At 42.1% G+C, this 21,701-nt stretch overlaps 1 protein-coding gene across 2 annotated transcripts; it reads right to left on the bottom strand.

Annotated features, from left to right (window-relative positions):
• Positions 1 to 5,837: 5,837 nt before the first annotated feature.
• DYRK2 (dual specificity tyrosine phosphorylation regulated kinase 2) lies at positions 5,838 to 21,055 on the bottom strand. 2 transcript variants are annotated; one of them, XM_021547391.3, is made up of 3 exons: positions 20,671 to 21,054; positions 19,826 to 19,962; positions 5,838 to 11,574 (listed from the first exon to the last, which is right to left on the bottom strand). In XM_021547391.3, the coding sequence occupies exons 1-3, from the start codon at positions 20,723 to 20,725 to the stop codon at positions 9,973 to 9,975; spliced, it is 1,794 nt and encodes a 597-aa protein (XP_021403066.1). In that variant the 5' UTR covers positions 20,726 to 21,054; the 3' UTR covers positions 5,838 to 9,972. The 2 variants fall into 2 exon arrangements, with proteins under 2 accessions (XP_021403066.1, XP_085426040.1); XM_085569914.1 differs by lacking the exon at positions 19,826 to 19,962 and having other exon boundaries at positions 20,671 to 21,055.
• Positions 21,056 to 21,701: the final 646 nt, after the last annotated feature.

Genomic DNA, 21,701 nt, shown 5'->3' with positions numbered 1-21,701 from the left:
ACTTTTGTAGTAAATGGTACATTGAGATAAAGGATTTTATCAAATTATATCTGCTGTGACAGTGGATGTCATTTAGGCCCCATGCTCCCAGAAAAGTTCTGCTTATCTTGTTTGGAAGATAGAAAAGAAATACACAAATGCAAATCTCTGAAAGCTGAGATCCATGAGGGAAATGAAATAGTACTCCACAGGTAATTGTGTGGAGTACTGTTTTTAATCTCCTAAATTTATGTGGCTTGTATCAGATTTTTCTATACATAGGGCACTCATGGCTCAAGCAGGTGATTATGCTTTGATACCAAAGTCCAGTGCAATAGAGAGTTGGATGAAATCACCAAGAAGAAGAAAAGTGATCCCTTGTTTATTACTTACTGTACTTTTTTGCAACCACCATGCTCCCTGTCTCTCCAATCTGCCCATCTGCAGACAGGGTAGCTCACAAGAATTTCCTCAGCTTTGTCCAAAAGAGGAATTTGTCTGCCCAGCAGATATCTCACAGATCTGCCTCAGCCAAAGTCCCCCTCAACAGACATAGATCCACCTTAGCCAAGGAAAAATCAAAACACTGGGAACAGAGAGTTCTGTATTGAACCTCTGCTGCAGCTGAGATGGATTGTGTGCCCAACACCTTCCTGGCTAGAATATCCCAGGTGCCTGTTATGCCATAATTTCTTCAGAGGAGAAAGAACCCAAAAACCCATTTGTATCTCCTCAAAGGAGATACAGCCATTTTTTTCTGTTTCTAATCTTGCCCACTCCAGAACTAGATGATTTTTGGCAATCAGATCAAGTGTCTTCTACCAGGTGAGGAAAGGCTTCTGCTTTGCATCCTTCAAAGGTAGAGACACACTTGCCTTCAGCTTCTTTCCACACAGAGTTTATTCAGGGGCCCTAACAGGTCTGCCAGCACCACACTCCCACATAATAAACCATCAATAACTGCATAGGTAAGTATTCTGCTAATGGCCTTTGGAATGAAAACCTGTAGCTCCTGTAGCCATTGGCCATAAAGATAATTTGTCTGAGTCACTATGAGGAAGGAGGAAAACTGAGGTGGCAAGGTATTTGCTTTGAGAAGGCACCAGTGTACTTTTATGTCAGCTCTGCTGCATTGATTTGCTGCAGGCAATTCTCATTCAACATACAAAGAGCCCAGGCAGGAGCTACCTCCTAATTATAAATTGTTTAGTCAAACAAAATATAGCTTCTAATCTACGTAGAGATCTTATTTCTTCTCAGAAGCTTTATATGGACAAAACATGGAAATGCTGTAGCAGGAGGAGGGAACAAGCTTTATTTAAAAGTGTCAAAAATGAAAGCTTCTGTATGTTGTGGTGTAACTTAAAGTAACTTAGGTACTTGTCAAAGCTAATTAAGACAGGCCATCTGCAAACGCTTGTGATTTGAAGTATTCCCCCCTGTGCCAATGGAACAGTGTGTTACAGCTTCTTCACATCCCACCCTGACAGGTGCTAAGCTGCTCTGCCTGATGCTACCAGTCCCAGGGTAGGGAGAACTTCCCTCCTCCTCCTGCAGCATGAAAGCACTCACCTAAGCATCACACTTTGGCTCTGCTATGCACCACAGGACAGGGAAAATGTCCCTGTCTCCACACACTATTAGGGACAGGAGCACCCTAGAGGGAGCAGGGCCACTTCTTTCCAGGTGCACAGCTGGGCCACACTGGTGGGCTGCAGCACCCTGCCAAGTACCCTATGGCAGCAACTTCACCTTGGAAGCACCAGAACAGCTATTCACTGCCTTTGGCAAGAAATTTGCACACAGAGCTGTAGGCAGTGATGGGCTAGCTCAGGAGGAATGAGACCTGCTCATTCCCACTCCAACAGGACACAGATGGGTGCTGGCAGGACTGGGAGGTGTTTGTGGAGAAGCAGGTCCAGTGGGAAAGAACAGCTCACAGGACTGAAACCCAGGCAAGGAGTGCAGTCTCCTGTGCAGTGTGCATGGCCCTTGAGACATAAATGTTTAGTTTCTCCCTAGCAACACTGCTCAGTGGTTTTGTCTGTGAAGTGTTCTTCGTATCTTGAGGAAGTCAGAAGTGCTGGAGGAGTGCCAGCCTCCCAGGGTAGCCAAAAGCAAAGCCATCTGTGAGTAGTGTAGACAGGGCCATCAGTCAAGGGTTGTCCTGGGCAAAGCACTCTCTGCACAGACCTTTGGTAAAGGCCATTTTATAAGTGTCACAGTTGGATGAGAGAAGTATTAGGATGCTTAGAAACCCTTTTTTAATTTCAGCTGTGGACTTTACAAACTCAGGATTTCTTTCTCAGCTGAAGTTTACAAACCCAAGTCTAAGTACATGGACTCTGGCTTTAACCACAAAGGAATTATTTCAATTGCCAAGCAGGGTAAGCTACAAAACAACTCTCTAATTGATGAAGGTCCACTTCAGAAATGTGACAGGACCACCTGTCATGGGGGTGACACCTGACTGCTGCTCACTGAGCACCCTCTGCCTCCAGCAGGAAGGCAGAGGTTCACTGTATGCATCCCCATGGTGAAATGAGTACAGCAGTGAGAAATGCCTTTGATGTGTGTGTAATGCAAAAACGCTGAACTTACTCCGAAACTTCAAAGACACAAAGGGAAAACAAAGATACATCTCCTTTTTTTTGTAAAGTGCTACAAAGAATGCCTGCAGAATTTTTGGGTTTGTTTTTCAAAGAGTCATATATGTGTACACATATGCATACCTATACATTGTATACACACACATTCCTTAATTTTGGGTCCTGTTTATCCATCAGGAGTTGATATTAGAGTAGATGTCTGTACCTAGATGGTTTGAGGAAAGCTTATTTGTAGTGTCTGCAAGAACCCACAGATGGGGTAAAAATAATTTTCAAATTTCACATTTAAAAATGTGAAATTTTTACTGCCGCATTGAAGCTGGAATAAAATTATTATTATTATGTCTTTATTCAGACCACTTTTATTAAAGAGATAGTCTTAAATTAATTAATATTATACTTGAAATCTGCTCAAAAGTGTTTATGAAACAAATGTCAATTGCTTTTCTGCATTTCTCTCCCATTCTGTGTTGAATCACAGTTTAACAGTTCACAGCAATGCTCTGCATTTAGACAAATGGATTTTGCATTTAGTCTTAAATGGATTTTGGATGCTACAATGTCTGGTCAGATGATCTCATCTCTGAATGAGAATCTTTGGATTTCCTTGTGTCCCTGTTAGTGATAAAATAATATTTCACTATTTGCATCTGCTCCAGACAATACATTTAGGTACCTAAGGTATGCATAGCTACATGCAGCTTGCAGATAACCAAACCACAGTCTGCGAAACAGAGGAAACAGTTCCTACTCTTTTAGCAGGAACACTGTATTGGCACTTCCCATGGTGTTATGCAAAGCTTCCAGTACAAAAATTTCTCAACAAAACCTTCCCTAACTCCACCTCTATCCCTGATATTCTCAAAAAAAAAGATGTCATGACCTTCCACTGTAGTCTCATTTTCCCCCTTAAAGTGATGAACACAAGCCATTTCATTCTGCAGCACCTGGCATTTTCACCAAACTTCATGCAGAAATTAAACAAGATTAACAGCTGATGTGGATCCAACAGCTGGAGGTGAGCATGCTTGTCCTGTCTTAGGAGTTTGGTACTGAGCTAAACTTTCTGTTTATTGTTGGGAAAAAGCTAAAGAACCACTGTTTTTGCAGTATTCCCTATCCCAATGCGTTTGATAGTTGGCAAGACTCCACAACCAGAGGCTGGAAAGCACTTCTTACAAACAAACAAATGAACAAGCAAGCAAACAGCAGACAAAATCAAAGAGGGAAAATGACACAGTGAAACTCCAGTTCCAGGAGTGGCAGATTTCTACCAAGGAAACCAGTTCTACCAATGCCACTTTTACTACGATATAGCATATCTGATGGCTGAGATATTTCTAGCATCACGCACTCAAGAAAAAGACATGGAAACTTTTTCCTCTCAGGAACAATAAAATATAAGATTATGCTAGCAGCATAACAGCACTATAAATCACATTTTGAAAATAAATTTATAATAATATTTATAAAGTTCTAGTTACAGAAAAGTTTCTTTAATGCTATCCTTTAATTATTAGCATAGAGTTTAAATGACAGGCTTTCAAAATAATGTTTTTCCACTGAATTAATAGTGTATCAATTGTTCAAGACATTGAGAAGCATTTAAGATTTCCCCATTCTCAACCTGATACTGCTGAAGTTCTTAAACCTCCACAGAACCCCAGAAGGATCTTGCTTACCCAAAACTTGTCCCTATTGTTCTTACCAGTGCCTTTTTTCCCTCTCCATACCAACTCCTGAGCATAGGCAGCCCTATACAGACACATTCCATAGTACCTTTTTCATTTCTTAAGTTTTGAGCAAGAGTAAAATTCCTGCTGGATCTTTCAATAAGCAGATTTTTAAAAACTGTCATGAGACAGCATTTTGAAGAGAAGCAACAGCATCTGTAAGTGAACAACACAGTACCTGATGATTATTACTTCTTGCATTCTTTACCAAGTTTTCTGTAAAAACAAGAAATGCACAGCTGATATCCAAAGGGAAACAGATTTTTCACAAAAGGAAGCACTGTGGAGATAACAGCAACTACAGATTGTCATTCAGGGTGGTATTCCAAGGGTTCCATTTTAGGGAGAGATCTGAGCTCTTAAAGACTAGGAAGGAAGCACTGGCAGAGGGCAACACAAATTCCCCACCAGCTATTGGGAGCCTCAGCAAATGGCACAGGCCAAAAGCCAACTTCCAGACAAATGAAGTGAGATGGCCCTGACCCTTCTTCAAAAGAAAAAACAAAGGCGATAAAAGAGTGCAAGTTAGCAAGAGGATTAGATAGCTGGAGTTAGTTAGTTAAACTTTTTTCAACTAAAAAGTTTAACTAACTAAAATCAAAGAAAGGCCTTGGTCCTCAGAAGAATATAATCACAAATAGGCCACAAAGATGTAATTTTTGGCTCACTGCTCTTTGGGGCTGTAAACTGTATTTATCTATATTTAATATTGATGGGGTTTGTGCTCTAAAATCTCCTTACTATGCTGAATAGGAAACACTAAAAAAGTCCAATTAAAATCCCTTGATTTCAGCCTGGGCTCACCTGAACCAGAAAGCTTTTCAGAGAAACTGCTCTGGGTGCAGCTGTGCATGGACATTATCAAGCAAAGAATGTGGCCAATCACCTACGAGACAGCTCTGTACTAAATGGTGAAATTACTCTGGATGTATTCATGAACAGAACTTAGCTCAGTCTAGCCTTTTAAATATGTTTTCATTATCCTGGGACTTTACAAAGTCTGACAGGCTCTGAAAACTCAGTCTGACAAAGCCATTAGTGAAAAAAATCTGGGTGTTTTTGAAGCAAATTTAAGTAAAATACACATTGTACTTGTCTCAATCAAGTATTTCTTATAAAATCAGACCTCCTGTTATCTAAAATAATCTTTCAAAAGCAGCTAAAAAAACTTAGAACAGCCATGTCCACAAAATTCCTGCCAAAGATCTTTTCTCTTGAATAGGGGGCAAACAAAAATACAAAACATATTACTTTTGAAGTCCTGACAAGAACTTCAGAAACCACAGAGCAAAAGCAGCCTTTGGGCAATATTCAAGGCTGTCAAGACACATAAAGCAGTAGAAGAGTCATTCTCCAGCAATGGGTGATGGAGAATGACCCATCAAGCAAGCTTGGGGACAAAGGCACTGCTGCCACTGACTGAGCAGGCTAGGAGGCCTCTCCACATTTAAGAAATGTCAGCATTCCAAGGACTCTCTTTACCACTACAAAAAAACCCAAAGTACAGTGGACAGAATCAAAGTAGGACATAAAATTTTATTCTGAAATGATCTCTGGCCACAACAATAAAATGTAACAAATATTCACTAGAACAGTCTTAACTCCTGTCATCAGCTGTACAATACATACAGTATCATAAAACTGGCCACTAGGATTAAAACCCACTACAACATCTTTAATGTTAAGTGGCAACAGCAGCATCTCACAGAAAATTATACATAAATATATACACAGTCCACATTCAATCATTTTTCACATGTTTTCAGTACACACAGTTGCAGCATATTACAGTCACGTGTCTAACTCATTGCCCAATAAAAACCCAAGTTACTGCTTAGACGCAATTGTAGCAGTTGAACTGAGTAATTACAATTTGTAGCAGAGATGTACAAGCCCCTAGAAACAATAATTCACAAATGTTATTTTATTCAAATGCTACCATAGCAGTACACTGGGCAATATTCTAATCTTTGATGACTGTAAAAAGAGTTCTTTTCATATTTATCACAAATATTACTGATGGAAAAAAAAATTAACAAATGGAGAGCATTAAATAATGCACACCCTTGCTTAAAGATTTTAATATTGCCCGATGCTACTTTTGTATTTTAAGTGTTTTCAACATTCCCATGAAGTAATTTATAACTCCAAACCACCCACCAAGTTAAAAGTGGCTTAAGTGCCTTGCACCCAAATTGTAAAAATCCCTGGTCACTTCTATAAGAGCCAGGCACATATAAAAGGAATGCACTTTGGTTCATACCAAATGCCCTGGGATTAAATCACACTATAAAACTAAAGAGTTTGAGGTAAATTTTTACAAATACAGTTGATTATAGTCTAGTGTCACTATAACAAAAAATTACTTTAAAAAAATCAATTTGATGTTAAAGTACAACCAATGAGGAAGGGCCATCTTTAACGCCTTAATGAGACGGTACTACAAGAACAGAGTGTCCTCTCCACCCTAGCAGTGTGATTGCCTTATTGTTTCTATTAAGGCCTCAATCATCTACAGGATGTTTTAAGACAGGTATAGCACTTAAAAATAGATTTCATGCCTACTAAGCAGTATTCCAAGGGTTAAAGAGGCCAAGATGCATTTGTAACAAAAGGCACATTGTTAACACCAAGGGCACAATCCATCTTCTATCCTTAATCTACATATCTTGCATCACTCTCTTGTTCCAACATTTAATTGGTAATGAACACACCAGTGGTGCAAGAAACTGAGCCAGTGAGACTGCAACCAAAGACAACACTGTGCTGTTACTAAATCTGAAAATAGCTCAGACATCCCCAGACAATGGTAACATGTGAGACTAAGCACTGTTTCCAAGCCAGCTTCTATCAGCCTAATTATCAGAGCCCTTAGAATAAAATCACATCAAAGAGGCAACGTCCTTCCCCCTCCACCCCCCCCCCCCCCTTTCTTTTTACAGGTATAAATAAGCTACAATAAAATGCATCTACATCACTTAAAAACCTTGATGTAGCTGCTCCTTTAGTATAGAGGAAGTTCCACTGTATCTGGGTTAAAAAAATAGCTCTTCACACTATAATTTGGCCTTTAAGTTTCCGGTAACATTTATGAAGAAGGTGGATCATAAATGCATTATTGGCATAAAGAACTGGTTACACGAAAAAGAAAATTTAGTGGTTGTAGCCCATTAATGACCCATGAACATCATTAATGTTTTCACCTTAAGTTGCCACAAAAGGCAGGAACATGTATCAATGTCTGCTTTAAAAAATATCAAGGGAGATGATTCTTCTTTCACCCTTAACATCAGCATCCCTATTTCCCAACTTTTGCAGGAACAGTTAAGGTAGAAAGGAGTGGTAAAGCCAAGCAGGTGGTGGAGGAAGTAAAGATTCCCTGTTACTGTAGAAAAATACACAGTATTGTATTCCCAGTCATGAGAGTTAGACAATTTTACATTAAAATTAATATATCTCTTTTCCAGACTTAGAATTTAATGACCATAATTTACTGGATATTAATATGCTAAACCCCGTTTTTCTTAGAAGTATTATATTTCATTTTTAACATGATTTCACACATGTTTATATATTGCACTTACACATATTTTATAAAGTTGTGAACAGTTAACATGAAATAATTTGACTAGAGGCAAGAAATTATCTTTTTATTTTAAAAAGTAAGAAAAATGGTTGATTGACAGTCTAATTTTTACATTTATCAATCAACAAATAACATCCTCTACTCAGAAATTATTTTGGAGCTTCTTTACGTGTTGACTTTTTGGCAAGAAGTTCAGCGATATGTTTCCTGAGAATTCTGTAATTTTTTTCTTTATATCCCTCCCCCAGTCTTACATTAAATTAAAAAATAAAACAAACCAACACACAAAAATTAGGCTGTAAGTGGTAAATTAACCAATATGAAGAACTTAACCGGAAACTTTCTTGGCCTCTCAGGGGACCATGCTTTAAGTAATTTTCGTAATTTGTACAAGTAACTCAGTAAAATCTGTGCACATAAATGTTGTTTATAAGTAAAGTTACTGAGGTTTAATGCAATCCATTCTAGAATGCCTTGTTCTAACATCCATAAACCCTTATGGATTGTTCTACTTTGTTTAAAACTCCTTTTGCATATGTTTTATACATCCACAGCCATTGTATGCATTAAAATACTGATCTCAGATTTCAAACTGTTCCTGTTGAAAACATGCTACAACATGTGAGTACCTCTCTCGTAGGTCTAGATACTATTCTTTAGTAGACCATCTTTCTTCCATGAAAGCAGTTAAAAGTAAAAAAGAAAAACCAAGCATTAGCACACGCACACGTGAACAAATCTACATATATCTCTAACTGTTCTTTCAGAGTTAATTTTCATCTACAAATGCCAAAGATTAAATCAAATTCCAAGCACTTAGCTCTCCTTTGATAATTTTCCATTATTAGAAACTATCTAAGATGGTGTCTTCCAACTGAAAACCTTTCCACTGAGGATCTTTCCTTCTACAGTTAAACTGTCTAAGGTGAAGTACTCCTCTACAGGAAGCAATGTAGTAACATCATGTTTGCTCCTACATGCAGATTTGATCTGAAGTGTAAATGTACCACAGAAGTCACAGTCGCTCAAACATTGTCAGAGGAAATAAAAGCAACCTTGAAATCCATGTAGCTTAACAGTCTGGAAGTTACAGTATAAAACTGACAGAATGAGCACTTCTGCCTATGTGATTCTGGGAGATCAAGCTGCACATTAGAAAAAAGCAGAAGAGAAGAGATGGGGGGAAAAAAACAAAGAAGAAAAAAGGAGAACCTGTGTGAATGCTCAATGTTAGAGACATGAAATGAAGTTCAGAACAATTTTCCTTTACCAACTAATCAGCCACTTTCAAACTTGGAGAAACAGACACATTGGCATTTTCATGCTTTCCAAGACTACCCGTTCCTCTCTCTCCAACACATGGCATGCAACGTAAGAGTCTTTTTAGCCCCGGTGTTATTTTTTGCATTGTGTTGAAATTATCATTTTAGTCAAAGCCCATAACTTTTAAATAGAGAAAGTATTCCATAGGCGGTGACAGTACCTTTAGTGATACCACTACTTTCTTTGGGCTGCCACATAAAAAATGACAACAGAACATGCTATGGCTCCACTTTAAACCACAAGTTTACAAGTGCTTAACTGTATTTTTTGAGTATTCTCCCTGGAGTCCAGTCAGTCATAGATGTACGTATGCACAGAATCCAGAGCAAACCCATAAAATCCAAAAGGTAGTCTTTCAAATTTACCCCAGGTTAAAACTAATATGAACCATGGAAGAGAAAGGTGTTAATACCTTTGATACCACGCTGCAATGCATGACAGTCATGTTGTAACCAGTGGCCTGCCACTGATGTTTATTACTGTGTCACACTAGTTACAGTAAGGCTAATTGTACTGTAGAAGACAAACATTTTAAAAAATAAGTATAAAAACTTAAAGCATTGTCCCCGTATTTTTATAAAAACAAAATTAACATTTAAAATTACATTTAAAATGAGTGCTGAAAGATACAAATTAATAGATTTATTGAGCAAATAAAAATGCATATCTGAGCTAATTTTTCATACAAATAAGGCTCAGCCACATTTTATCTCTCATATTAACAGCATTGGGTTTTTCAAACTCAGCTAACGAGTTTTGGCAACACTGTTCTTTGCTGAATATTCCCATTGGCATCTGTCATCTGTGCCAAATTAGTCCTCAGTTTTGAAGCTGAGCTTGAAGTTGGAGGTAACTTGGAAATTGAAGTTATAGCACCAGTACTCTCTGAAATTCTCTTTGCTGAGGCCTTTTCCCCAGTCGGAGGTTTTGGCAACCGTCTCCTTAGCCAGGGATGCCTCAAAGCCTGGCTGGGTGTCATACGGACAGCAGGATCCCATTCTAAACACTGTTTTAAGAAGTCAAGGAAGAGGGGATCATCACACCCCTTTAATGCATTACCCCACTCTCTGCTCTCTGGTGGGCCACGCAGTTTTCCCCTCCGAGAGCGTCCACCATTAAGTACTACAGAGCCATCAGACAAGGTTGTGATGCTGCAATAGCGGGGATAACCCTTAGAGCTCACAAAGTTTTTTGCTCGCTTGGATGACTCTAAGAGTTTTGGAGAAGGCATGCCCAATAGTTCAATCATACAAGCCAGCTGATCTCCTTCATCTTCTCCAGGTAAAAGTGGATAACCGGTCAGAAGCTCTGCTAGGATACAGCCCAAGCTCCACATATCTATGGGCATCCCATAACGAGCACCAAGGATGACTTCAGGTGCACGATAAAACCGTGACTGAATGTAAGTGTAGACACGCTGATGCTCGTAACAACTTGAGCCAAAATCAATCACTTTAATACCACTTCTACCCTGTTGTTTCAACAGAATGTTCTCAGGTTTAAGGTCACAGTGAATGATTCTGTTTTTGTGCAAAGCATCCAAGCACTGTAATATTGAGTGGGCAAACTTCCGAACCAAAGGTAGGCTGAAGCCCTGAAACTTGTTTTTCTTTATTAATTCATAAAGGTTCATGCTCAGCAACTCAAATGTCATGCAGATATGGCTGCGGAATGTGAAGTTTTCCAACATGTGAATAACATTCATGTTGTTATCCTTATCTTGTTTCCGAAGGTGTTCAAGGATCTTAATTTCTTCCGCAGCTTGGCGGTGGAAACGTTTCTCATTCCTCACCATTTTTAGTGCCACATGCTGATGCATCTTGTGATCGTAGGCCTTCACCACCTGCCCGAAGCTTCCTTTCCCTATAACTTTTAGGACTTCATACCTGTATGCAATATGATCATGGGGTACTTGAATGTAAGACCCTTGGTCATCATCATACCCACAGTTGTTTGAACCACCAATCACACCTTGCCGCTTCTTTGCATTTGGACCCAAGAAGTATATTTCAGGGTAGCTGAAAATCTCATGATGTTCAAAAGCTGTTAATTTTTGCATGTATTGCTTCATTGCTTGCTCTGGTGTGATAAGAGAGGTTTTCACTTTCCCTGTTCCATCTGTAGATTTTAAAGAGCTAGAGCTCCCTTGTCGCCTGTGTGCACTCTCTGTCTGTCTGTCCTGAACCACTGGCAATCCAGATTTGCCTAGTGTTGTAAGTCCATTTGGCTGCGTTGTCAGAACTGTTCTCTTGTTACTATTATCTTCAAAGAGCTGCTGAACCTGGATTTGTCCATGGCTACCAACATGTAGGTGCTCATTCATTGTGTGCTTACTGCCTCCAACCTAAAATTGAAAACAAATACATACCCAGTTAACAAGACAGACATGACAGACATGAACTCCATGCTTCAACATTCACTCTGCAACCCTCCATTCTGCCTAAATCACCTCAAAATTAAGTGTCTTCTTGGATATCAATTGTTTACCGATAATCTAAAAAATACAGACCGTATACTGTGATACTGCTAGATGCTATTAAATTCCCTGATTCTTGTTTCTCAAATGCTATTTTCATGACTCTCCAAAATGTCTACAACAAGGCAATCACAAGCATGCTACCATGAGAAGCTAACAATATTTCCAAGGAATCTTCAAGGCAGCAGACTTGTAACATCAACATGCATGCTTAAGGGACACCAGACTTCATAAAAAATAGTAACAGTTTTACAGATGCTGAATATAACATACAATGCCTGTAAGAACTTACATGGTTTATGCTCTCATCACCTGTTCTCAGAAATCCAAACTTAACTTGTTTCTAAATTTGCTGTACATCAAAGGTTACAGATACATTTTTAAGCAATAAAGAATGTGCTGTGACACACACAAAAAGGAAAAGAACCCACACATTACTGAAGTTCAAGAATGTAACTTAGTGCTTGCAATTGAGACAGTCACAAGTCAGCAAAACATTCTGATCAATGAAGAATAAGCATATCCTACAGCACTTACCCAAACCAGTCTAACAATAACTTTTAACCAAAATGTGATTTGGGGCCTTATGCAGACTTGAGTAGAGAGCAAATCTTTGTCTTGAGAAACATAAAGTAACTTTATTTTATAGAAATGGAAAAAAAAGCATTATTAGATTTTAGAAATTAGATTTGTTCTTGACAGTATGTACACGGGGAATAAACAGCAGCATTCAGCATTTTCAAGCAAACAAACAGCAAAGTACTAGGGTGTGAAAACAGCTATTCCTCCAAACCTGTTATTTTTCAGAAGTAACAAGAAATTTACAAGAATATCTGCCACTAAAATAGCTGTCCTCAGAATTCCTCATTTGCTCTCAAATAGAGGATAATTAGTTTGTCTTCTGCCTGGTCTTACACAAATGTGGGAAGAATTCCCCTGCTGTCTCTCCAGCTGATTCACCAGTCTTAATATTTATGTCAAATTAATAATGAAAAGTTCACCAATACTGTCAGACAGATGATCAAGCCAGGGCTGAGAATATTTTTCATCTGAACTGTATTTTTTCTAGGCAGCTAAGGATAACACATCCCTTGTTCACTTAAGGTTGCTGAAATGAAATCAGAAAATGACAGTTGTGTGCTATGATATGAGGCAATGAAATCTGTGCTGCAACAGCAGAAGTGCTTCCTAATGAGAAAACCCAGACATGCAAGGCAGACTCGAGCATACTTTGTGCTTCTGTATGGCATCAGTCTGATACGGCAGAAGCATATTTTTGTAAATTCAGTAGCTTGATCCCAAAGCCTTGCCAGCTGGACACCAGCTTCACCTTTGGACAGTATATTGAAATTTGTAGCTCTGAAACTCTTATAATGTAAGAACAAGAGCTCTCAGGGACTGCTTCTGCCAAGTTGATTGCTCTTCCGATTCCATTTTGACTGATGCTCATTCATCACTGCTGTTTGACTCTGTATGTTTGTTTGCAGAGAAATTTGGGCTCACACTACCAAATTTCATCTATCAAGTAGAAAGCACTACCACACAATCACAATTCAGAGCAAAGATGTCTGTAACATTTAAGCACAATGAAGATACACAGGAAGTCAACAAAAACCCCCTTCCTAGTTTGATGCCTCAAAAGCACCAGAAATTAAATCATTAAGAGGACTTCTCATGCCTACAGACAATTCCTTCAGGTCAAGTTTGAGGAACACTGCAGCAGCTGTTTCCTGAAGGTTGCCCTGATCCTGTATATAAACAGCAGTTACTGCAAAGAAAAAACAATTGCCCCAAGAGCTGCTAAATCATCTATTTCAGAAGAACCAGATCTAGTTAGTAAGATGTGTCATAGGTTCAGCACATGCAGCACTGGAGAGCTGTGCAAGAAAGGCATAATGAAGCATCAGAGTAAACATACAATTCCAAAGACTTAAGTCTGGAAAATCCAGGTACAAAAATTAGTTCTCTGACACTAACTGAAGAAAAGCAGAACATATCTACACAAACTGGGAGTAGGCGATACTAATGTAGACAATGATGAAGAAAGAATAACGCTGCAAAACTAATCTTTTAAGAACTTGTTAACCCAAGCACTCATTGCCACTTGTTAACCCAAGCAGTCATTGCCACAGCTTGAGGTTTTTTTTTTCCCCTCAAGTCACCTGTTTTCACAGTTAACTATTTTCCACTCTTCCTAAGCACTGCTTGCTTCAATATATGTACTGAGAAGTTCTTCAGGGATTGGAAAAAAACCCATATATTTATTCCATCTCAACATGGACTAAAAAGTTCTTTTTTCTCAAAGTGTGTTTGTGAACACATTTTAAAGTGTTCACATGTAGCTCTGCTTCCTCCATCTTCAGGCAGATTCATGTTTTTTCTTCTGTTTTTTCAAGCAGCAGAACGAAATCACCAGCATTATTCCAACTTCAACCCAAATCCTAAGTGACTGGTTTTGCCAGTTTCAATCAGCTGTTTGTGAATGCAAATGCAGATGCAGACAGTAGCACTGGTTTTCTTTGTAGAAAATATCACATTTTCACAGGCTCTATTCCAAAAGCTGCACAGAAAGCCCACTTTTCTTTCAAAAAAGCCCAACAGGAGTTTTAGAGCTATCAGACACAACACGATCACAAAGTCATATCAAAAATGGATTTTCCTCATCCATTTCCAACCTGGATGAGGGCTGGATTTGCACCAGTCCTCTGCCCCTGCCTATCTACTTCCAGCTACTTGCATGTCTGAGATTGCTGTCAGGCTTAGGCTTGCACTGCTCACAAGCTCCACAGGCTTCACCTAAAACACCCTAAGTTCCTGAATCACAATTAATGGGCTTGGCAAGCTACAAAAGACCACAGGCTTCTTAGTCCAGTACCAAACTCTTCTGAGTATGCAAAAGCTCCATCAGCCTTTCAAACAAAACCACAAGCCTAAGAGGTTTATAACATTTCCATTTTGCTTCTGCAGATGGACCCGTAAATTCCAGAACAAACAACCTACACAACTGATCACCTGCATGCACTTATGAAGCTTATTGATTATATAGTGTGTTGTCTGTGCTCAAACCCATCCACACCTTCTAAGATTTACATATTTTTGTAGTACATATAATCAAAAACCTACTGTTGTAAGTCTATAAAATATATTGACGTAACTGGTGAGCTTGAACCCATCTTCCTGAACCTTCTGACACCATCAATTACATAACAGCAAATGTTACAATGCAGTGTTTCTCCTCTTTCTTAGTATTTTCTAATAACTTCAAAATCACCATTAAGATCTTACTTTTACTTTGGTATGTTCATTTTATGAAAGTTGATGACTATGCCGAAAACACTCACCTAATCTTTGAAGAAGATACACCAAGCAAAACAAAACAAAACTGCACCCTAAACTATGATCAATAAATAAATTAAAAAGCAATAGAACTTTAATTTGAGGGTGGTATTATTTGGGTTTCTTTTGCCTCCACAAATGGATTTAGGAAGTAGACCAGTAATTTACTAAGGCTACAGACCTGTAACAATAGGAAAGTAGCATGAAAATAAATCCAGCCTGCTAACAAGGTGGCAAACTCATTTACAATTCCTCTGCAGTACACTCACCCCATGATCTGCTTCAAGGCCTTTTAGAAGACTACTTATAGGACTGAAGCCCACAGGAGCATATACCTCTTCTCAACTTTATCCTCCAAATGCATCAAGGTATTATGTAATTGTATAATATTTCATCTTTGTAACAGTAATTTTGTGTGATTATTAGCACCTTATAAAACTATCCAAGATACACACATGATTCAGCTATATCTTGTAATTTTATTTTGAGCAAAATCACAGAAAAAAGATTTTGCTGTCAATCAAAATCTAAAATGGTTTGTAAAATTAATCTTAATAATAGAGCAATCATGATGGCCCGCTGAAATACTGCGCAGGAATAAGATGTCATTATCTGCTACTGCTTCGCACAGATGAAGACAAAGGGAGAAACAGTGTTCTAAAGTAGTAACTTCATTAAAGAATAATTGTTACACTATATACCCCTTTCTTCACAGCATTTCTGGGCATGCCAGTTTCAGCCCTCCTGTGTCAAACACACACATATGGCATGCTACACCGCCTATTTTGTTGACTACAAAACAAAAGTCTGAGCAAATGTACAAAAGGTATTTTTCCCTGATAAACTAATTCAGCAACATTCCTCTGTTCAGAACTAAAAATACTTGCTAATTAGTACAATGATAATAATACAGGGTTATCCCTAATGGTTTTATCGTGAGTATAGGTTTTATACACCAAAAAAGACTAAGCCTTTGTTGAGCTTGGGGCTCAACAAGAGCAGTAGAAGGAACACACCATTCGGATATCTGCTGTTGTTGTAGCTGGGCCCTATAAGCTTATTTTTTGAAATGTTCAACATAACTTCATATAGCAAATATTTTCACAGACTGTACTATGCCTCAAGAGTAATACTGATTCTTAACTTTTTGAATTCCCTTAGGGGTGCAGTGAGTATGAATACTTCTGGGATACCCGGCATTTATTACACATGATGAAACTCAAAAGTACAGCCAATGTACACTAAATTGAGCCCCTTGGGTTAGGTGGACTACACAAATATGAGAGATGTGCCCAAAAGCACTGCAGTCCCTACAGGACCACAGTCACCATCTGCTGGAACCCAAATTTCACAGCCAACCCCCATAGCCCTTGAAAGCTAAGATAGACTCAAATTTCCCCCAGATACAAATTTTAAATAGACAAAGAAACACCTGAAGAAAACAAGATGTAGCAAAACCCAGGTCATGACTGCATAGTTATTTATACTCAATTGTGACAGCATTTCTGTGGCAATTTAATACATGAAAGCACCACAGTAAGAAAGTATTTGCTTGGGTTTTACCTGCTTTAAAGCAGATGACAACAGCAAAAATAGGCAGCATGTGACCTACCAGGTCTCTGTATTAACAGAGTCCAGGAATTTCTGTTCCATTTTAAGTCAATTAAAAAAAAAAATTAAAGACTAATACAATAACTGATGCAAAAGTATACAGATAACCATTCAACGCTGGTGGCAAAAGAAAATGGGCTCAAGAATGGCAAAAGCAATCTTAGGGCTTGAAGGAGGGAGGGCACTGGATCATGCACTGTAAATGGGTTGTTTCACAGTACTAGACAGGAGGATGGAAACATTAATACTGGTATACTGCAAGAGAAACAGAAACAGTGCAGAATGCAGGAATACATGCCAAGTAAGAAAGAACACGGATAGAGCTAGGCAGAAGACAGAGATGAGTCTGAAAGAAGGACTCACAGACAGGTTGGGATTTATACAAGCAGAGCAGCAGGCAGGCAAGATAATCTCTACTGCAGCATGTCAACTGGATGTGAGAACACCATAATGAAATAGGAGAGAGTGAATGGAAAAAGGTTCCAATCATCAGAGCAAGAACATAAGGCTACCAAAGAGAAAGCACTGACTTTGGAAAGGAAAATGAAGAGGACAAGGGGTTGGAAATAGGTTCATGTTTTCCACCACGAGGCAAAAAAGACAGACAGGGAGGGATGGAAGCATGCACAAATAAGCCTAGGATGAAGGCACATTTAAAAACAAAATAAACAAAACCTTTCCCTAGTAGAACACACAACCCCGCCTGCTTAGCAACAAAGGCTGCTGTGCTTGCAAAGACTGCCACCAAAACCTCTGTCCCATTTTATGAAGCTTGTGTAAAACATCATCTTCTCCCCTTCTACCCATGCTATTTATAACCAACCAAACAATGAAATTTCACTTGACAGTAGGAGATCAGAGTTTCAGCAGAGGCTGGATCACATAAGCAAGAAATATGACAGGTAGTTGACTTCTTCCCTGTCTGCATTAAGAAACAAACTCTTCAGCTTAAACAAAGCGTAACTTCTACCTCAGTTTATCTCACAATTAGTATACATACTATGCACACGTATATATAAACACCAGCAGTTCACCTACTTAAGCCCACCATACCTTCTGAAAGTTTGAAACACAACCAGAAATACTCTATTTTTAGCTATTACAGAAGCCACACAGATACAACAGAGATGAAAACAGGATAAGCAAATGGACACAAGAAGGAAAATAATTTAAGAAAACTGAAAGGACCCATTTTCAACAGGTCTGATTGGAGGAAGTGGTGGGATACAAACCAATGGTTTCAATCTGTCAGTGTCAGCTGAGGTCAGTAGGCCTAAATTTTCAGAACAGATACTGCCACTCTTTTCTTTTTCAGGTTAAAATCCAGCATTCTGGTGTCATATCTGATCCTTACCACAAAAAGTTATGTTAGCAAACCACAAAATAACCACCTACAAAGGCAGTATGAGGCATTTCTGTAATAGCACCAAAGGCTAAAAAAACCACTGTAGAATAGGCTCTTTATCAAAAAGGAAGGACAGACTTTGAAACAGTCAGAATCTAGAGGGACATGATCCATAGCCATAAAATGCTTGATCATTCCTGAGTGCTTCTATAAGTACACATATAAACACAGGTACACATACACAATCACATACTTGTAAAGATACTTGGAACACAGAAATTTAACACCTAAACACCCCTTGAATGCTTTTATAAAGACTGCATCTTTACATACATACATATATATATGCACACACAGACACTGTATATAATACACATACACAAAATCTTTGTATAAGAATACCAAAATTCTGTACTTCCAAAATAAGTAAGTAGTCACAGAAAAACAGCTGGTCCACCATGCTTTTACAAATCCTAAAATAAGTCTGGGCTCTGTTACATGCGAGTCCTACTGTAAATGCACTTGCATGATTGATGCCCAGGCTGTTTGTACTATGTTCCTTCTTCTATGATTTTATTTAGACAAACCCCTAAGCTGTTGCCCCAACTCAAAATCAAGCAGCACTTCACTGGTATACAAATGTGAAAAAAATTGGCCTTTTATACTAACAAACAATTCAGACATGTACTCTAGCTACATAAAATACAATGAAGTTGATCTCAAGTATGCAGCTCCACTCTGAATTTGCAGAATATTCCTCACTCCTTTTGAGAATAGCCTATATACATATATATAGTGATTTTCATTTAACTTAAGACAATTCTTGCTATAAATGGATTTGAATATGTTTTATCCCTGAAGTTACATGGAAAGTCACTGAAACACTAATATTTAAATGCACAGTTTCACCTTCCACTAGCCCATCATCACATTACCATTTAAAGTTCTGCCATATGTTTACAAAGATAGTATGTGAGCCTCCATAAAGAACTCATTAATTCTATGAAAAGTATGCCTTTCAGGGTCAGTATGAAATCTTTCAGAATTTAAAAGGAAATGTATGCAATAAAAATCTCAGATATTTAGTGTTAACATGACAGCGTATAGATCCCTCTCTCTACTCTGTCACGCGTCCAGGACAGATACCTTCTCTTACCCATATATAGCAGCATACTTGGGAAGTTTCATTCCTAGTAGATTAACTAGGAGTGGGAGATAATGTGCGATATCACAGAACCGGAAAATAACACTCTTTTCGTGCCATCAGCGGTTATTTCTTTACAGGTAAACTACTGCAGCAATAAAGGCAGATTGATCTAATCATTGTCCCTGAGCACAGCGATAGCTCTCTCTAGGGAAGACTACGATCGGCCTGAGCTGATCAGACATATGAAGGGGAGAGCAGCCTTCATTTTTCACCGCAGTTCATACGACATTTTAATCAGTGACTAACCTCATCTCAAAATATGTGTTCACCAGAACATCTCCTCTATGCAAGTGTGAAAGATCGAATTTGTCTCTGAAAATGAGACGGAAAACCAGTCTGAAGTTGGGGGGGGGGGGGGGGAGGGGGGTTAGAGGGGAGGGGGAAGATGGGGAGGGAGAAAGCAACGTGTGCAGTTACAGGGTCCCAGCCTCACACCAAGCATGCACATTTCATCGGAACCCGCAGAAGTCAACAGCACGTTGCTTCAGCACCATGTGCCTCGGGGGACCCATGCGCGCTCGGCCCTGCTACTAGGGACACACGGCGAGCAGCGCCGCGACACCCGGGGTCAGATGCCCCTTCCCCGCACCCCGTCCACACCCTCCCCTACCCCGGCTCACCGTGTGGGAAGCGTTGCTGGCCCTGAGCGGCGGCAATGCGAGGGGCGACGGCGGGCCGGTCCCAGCTCCTGCCCGGGAGACCCCGGCTCCGGTGCCCGGGGAAGACGGCAGCGGACGGCCGCTGTCCCCTGCCCTGCCTGCGGAGAGCAGAGGGGTGAGCGCGGTGGGCAGCTGCGGCCCCTCGGGCAGCGAGCCCGTCGGGGCGGCGGCGGCCCCAGCGCTCGGCCGGCACCGCCGCCCGTCTTGCTTCAGGCAGAAGCCATTAAAAGCTAATCACCGCCGCAGCGCGCACACGCACCGATCCGGCTAATAGCGCGGGCGGGCCGCGCTCGCCCGGCTAAACCCTTCATCTGAGATTAACACCGCCTAACCGGGCGAACGAGCCGGCTCTGCCCCGCGCACGCCTCGGGGCTGGACGGCTGCCCGCGCCTCCCCCCGAGCCGTCTGGCCCGGCGAAATCCCGGCGCCGCCGGGGACCTGCCAGGAGTTCACAAGTCTGCCGCGGGAAGCGGCGGCGAGCACCGCTGCCCCTTGTCAAACACGGCCGCTACGGCACTCCCCAGTTCTCCTTGGGTTGTTTCCCTCCGTGATTTCTCTCGGCCCCCCCCGCTCACCCCGCCCCGCTCCCCCGAGGCGAACTCGCCATCCCGCACAACAGCGGCTCGCCGGAGCCCAGCGCGCAGCCCCCGGCTCGGCTGCCGCGGGGGGAGGGCGGATCATTGTTCGACACGCACGGCACCTCTGCGGCTGCGGCCGCTGGGCCTCGAGCCCCCCCGCCTCCGTCCCCCTCCGCCGGGCCTCCGCAGCCCGGCCCAGCGGCGGCGGCCCTCGCTCGCTCTCCTTACCGGCTGGGTAGGCAGCACCAGCGGAGGCGCTTGCCGAGGGTTTTCTGGTTAACATGGCCGCTGGAGAGGAGGGAGAGGAAAAGGCATGTCAGGGTGGCTCTCCTCCGCTGCTCCTCGGCCTCTCCAGGCGGCGTCTGTCTCTCTTCTCCGATCAGCTACACCCAGACACGTCCTGCGCTGCATCCCCCTGGCCTCGGGCCGGCCGGACAGACCCTCCAACGGCCCGCCGCCGCCTCCCGCCGCAGCCGCAGCAGCCGCGCCGCCGCCGCAGCCCCCGGCCCAAGCTCATCACCTCCCCCGCCCCCGCCCCGGTCGCCCCGGTCCCCTCGCACGGAGGAGGAGGCAGCAGCAGGCGGCCGGGCAGGACCCTCCTCCTCGCGCGGCGGAGCGGGGACAAACAGCGCGCAGGATCGGCAATCCCCGCCCCGTCGGCCGCGTGCCCTCCTTCCGTCCCTCCCCGCCGCTCCCTCCTGTTCCCTACCGCTCCGCCGCCGCGGAGGCGGCGCGGCCCGCGGCTCCCCCCGGGCGCCGCACGTCCGCCCGCCGCCCGCCCGCCCACCCACCCGCGCAACGGCCGCGCCGCCCGCGCGCTCCGCCCGCACAACGGCCCCGCCGCGCGGGCCCGGCGCTGCCCGGCCGTTGGCACCGCGGCCGCGCGGCCATGTTGGCCCCGGGCAGGGCGGCGCGGCGGCGGGAGCCGGCTCCGGCAGCCCCGGCTCCGGCAGCCCCGGCTCCGGCAGCCCCGGCTCCGGCAGCCCCGGCTCCGGCAGCCCCGGCCCGGCGGCGGCGGGAGCGCGAGCGGGACGGGGCGATGCTCGCGGGGAACTCGGCGTGTGTGGGGCAGAGCGTCGGGGATGGCCAGCTCGTCAGGCGGCGGGGACCGCTCTGCCACACCGAAAAGACAAAGGTGGCCCCGCGGGACGAGGGATAAATAACTTGAAACGCATAAAGTGAAAACTTTAAAAAGGGAGGGGAAAAAGCTTTTGGGATTGCCCTGGAGGCGTAAGTGTCTCAGCCTAGAATGAGAGTGC

This window comes from Lonchura striata, chromosome 1A, assembly GCF_050655825.1.
Source record: "Lonchura striata isolate lonStrDom1 chromosome 1A, ASM5065582v1, whole genome shotgun sequence".
Classification (NCBI taxonomy): domain Eukaryota; kingdom Metazoa; phylum Chordata; class Aves; order Passeriformes; family Estrildidae; genus Lonchura; species Lonchura striata.
This window is presented reverse-complemented; position numbering and strand designations above follow the sequence as displayed.

Coding starts and splice junctions, on each gene's coding strand:
- DYRK2 (XM_021547391.3), bottom strand. CDS start 20,725: ATGTTAACCAGAAAACCCTCGGCAAGCGCCTCCGCTGGTGCTGCCTAC. Junction 19,963..20,670: donor TGGTGCTGCCTACCCAGCCG/GTAAGGAGAGCG, acceptor TGCTCTCCGCAG/GCAGGGCAGGGGACAGCGGC. Junction 11,575..19,825: donor CCAGCAACGCTTCCCACACG/GTGAGCCGGGGT, acceptor TTTCAATTTTAG/GTTGGAGGCAGTAAGCACAC.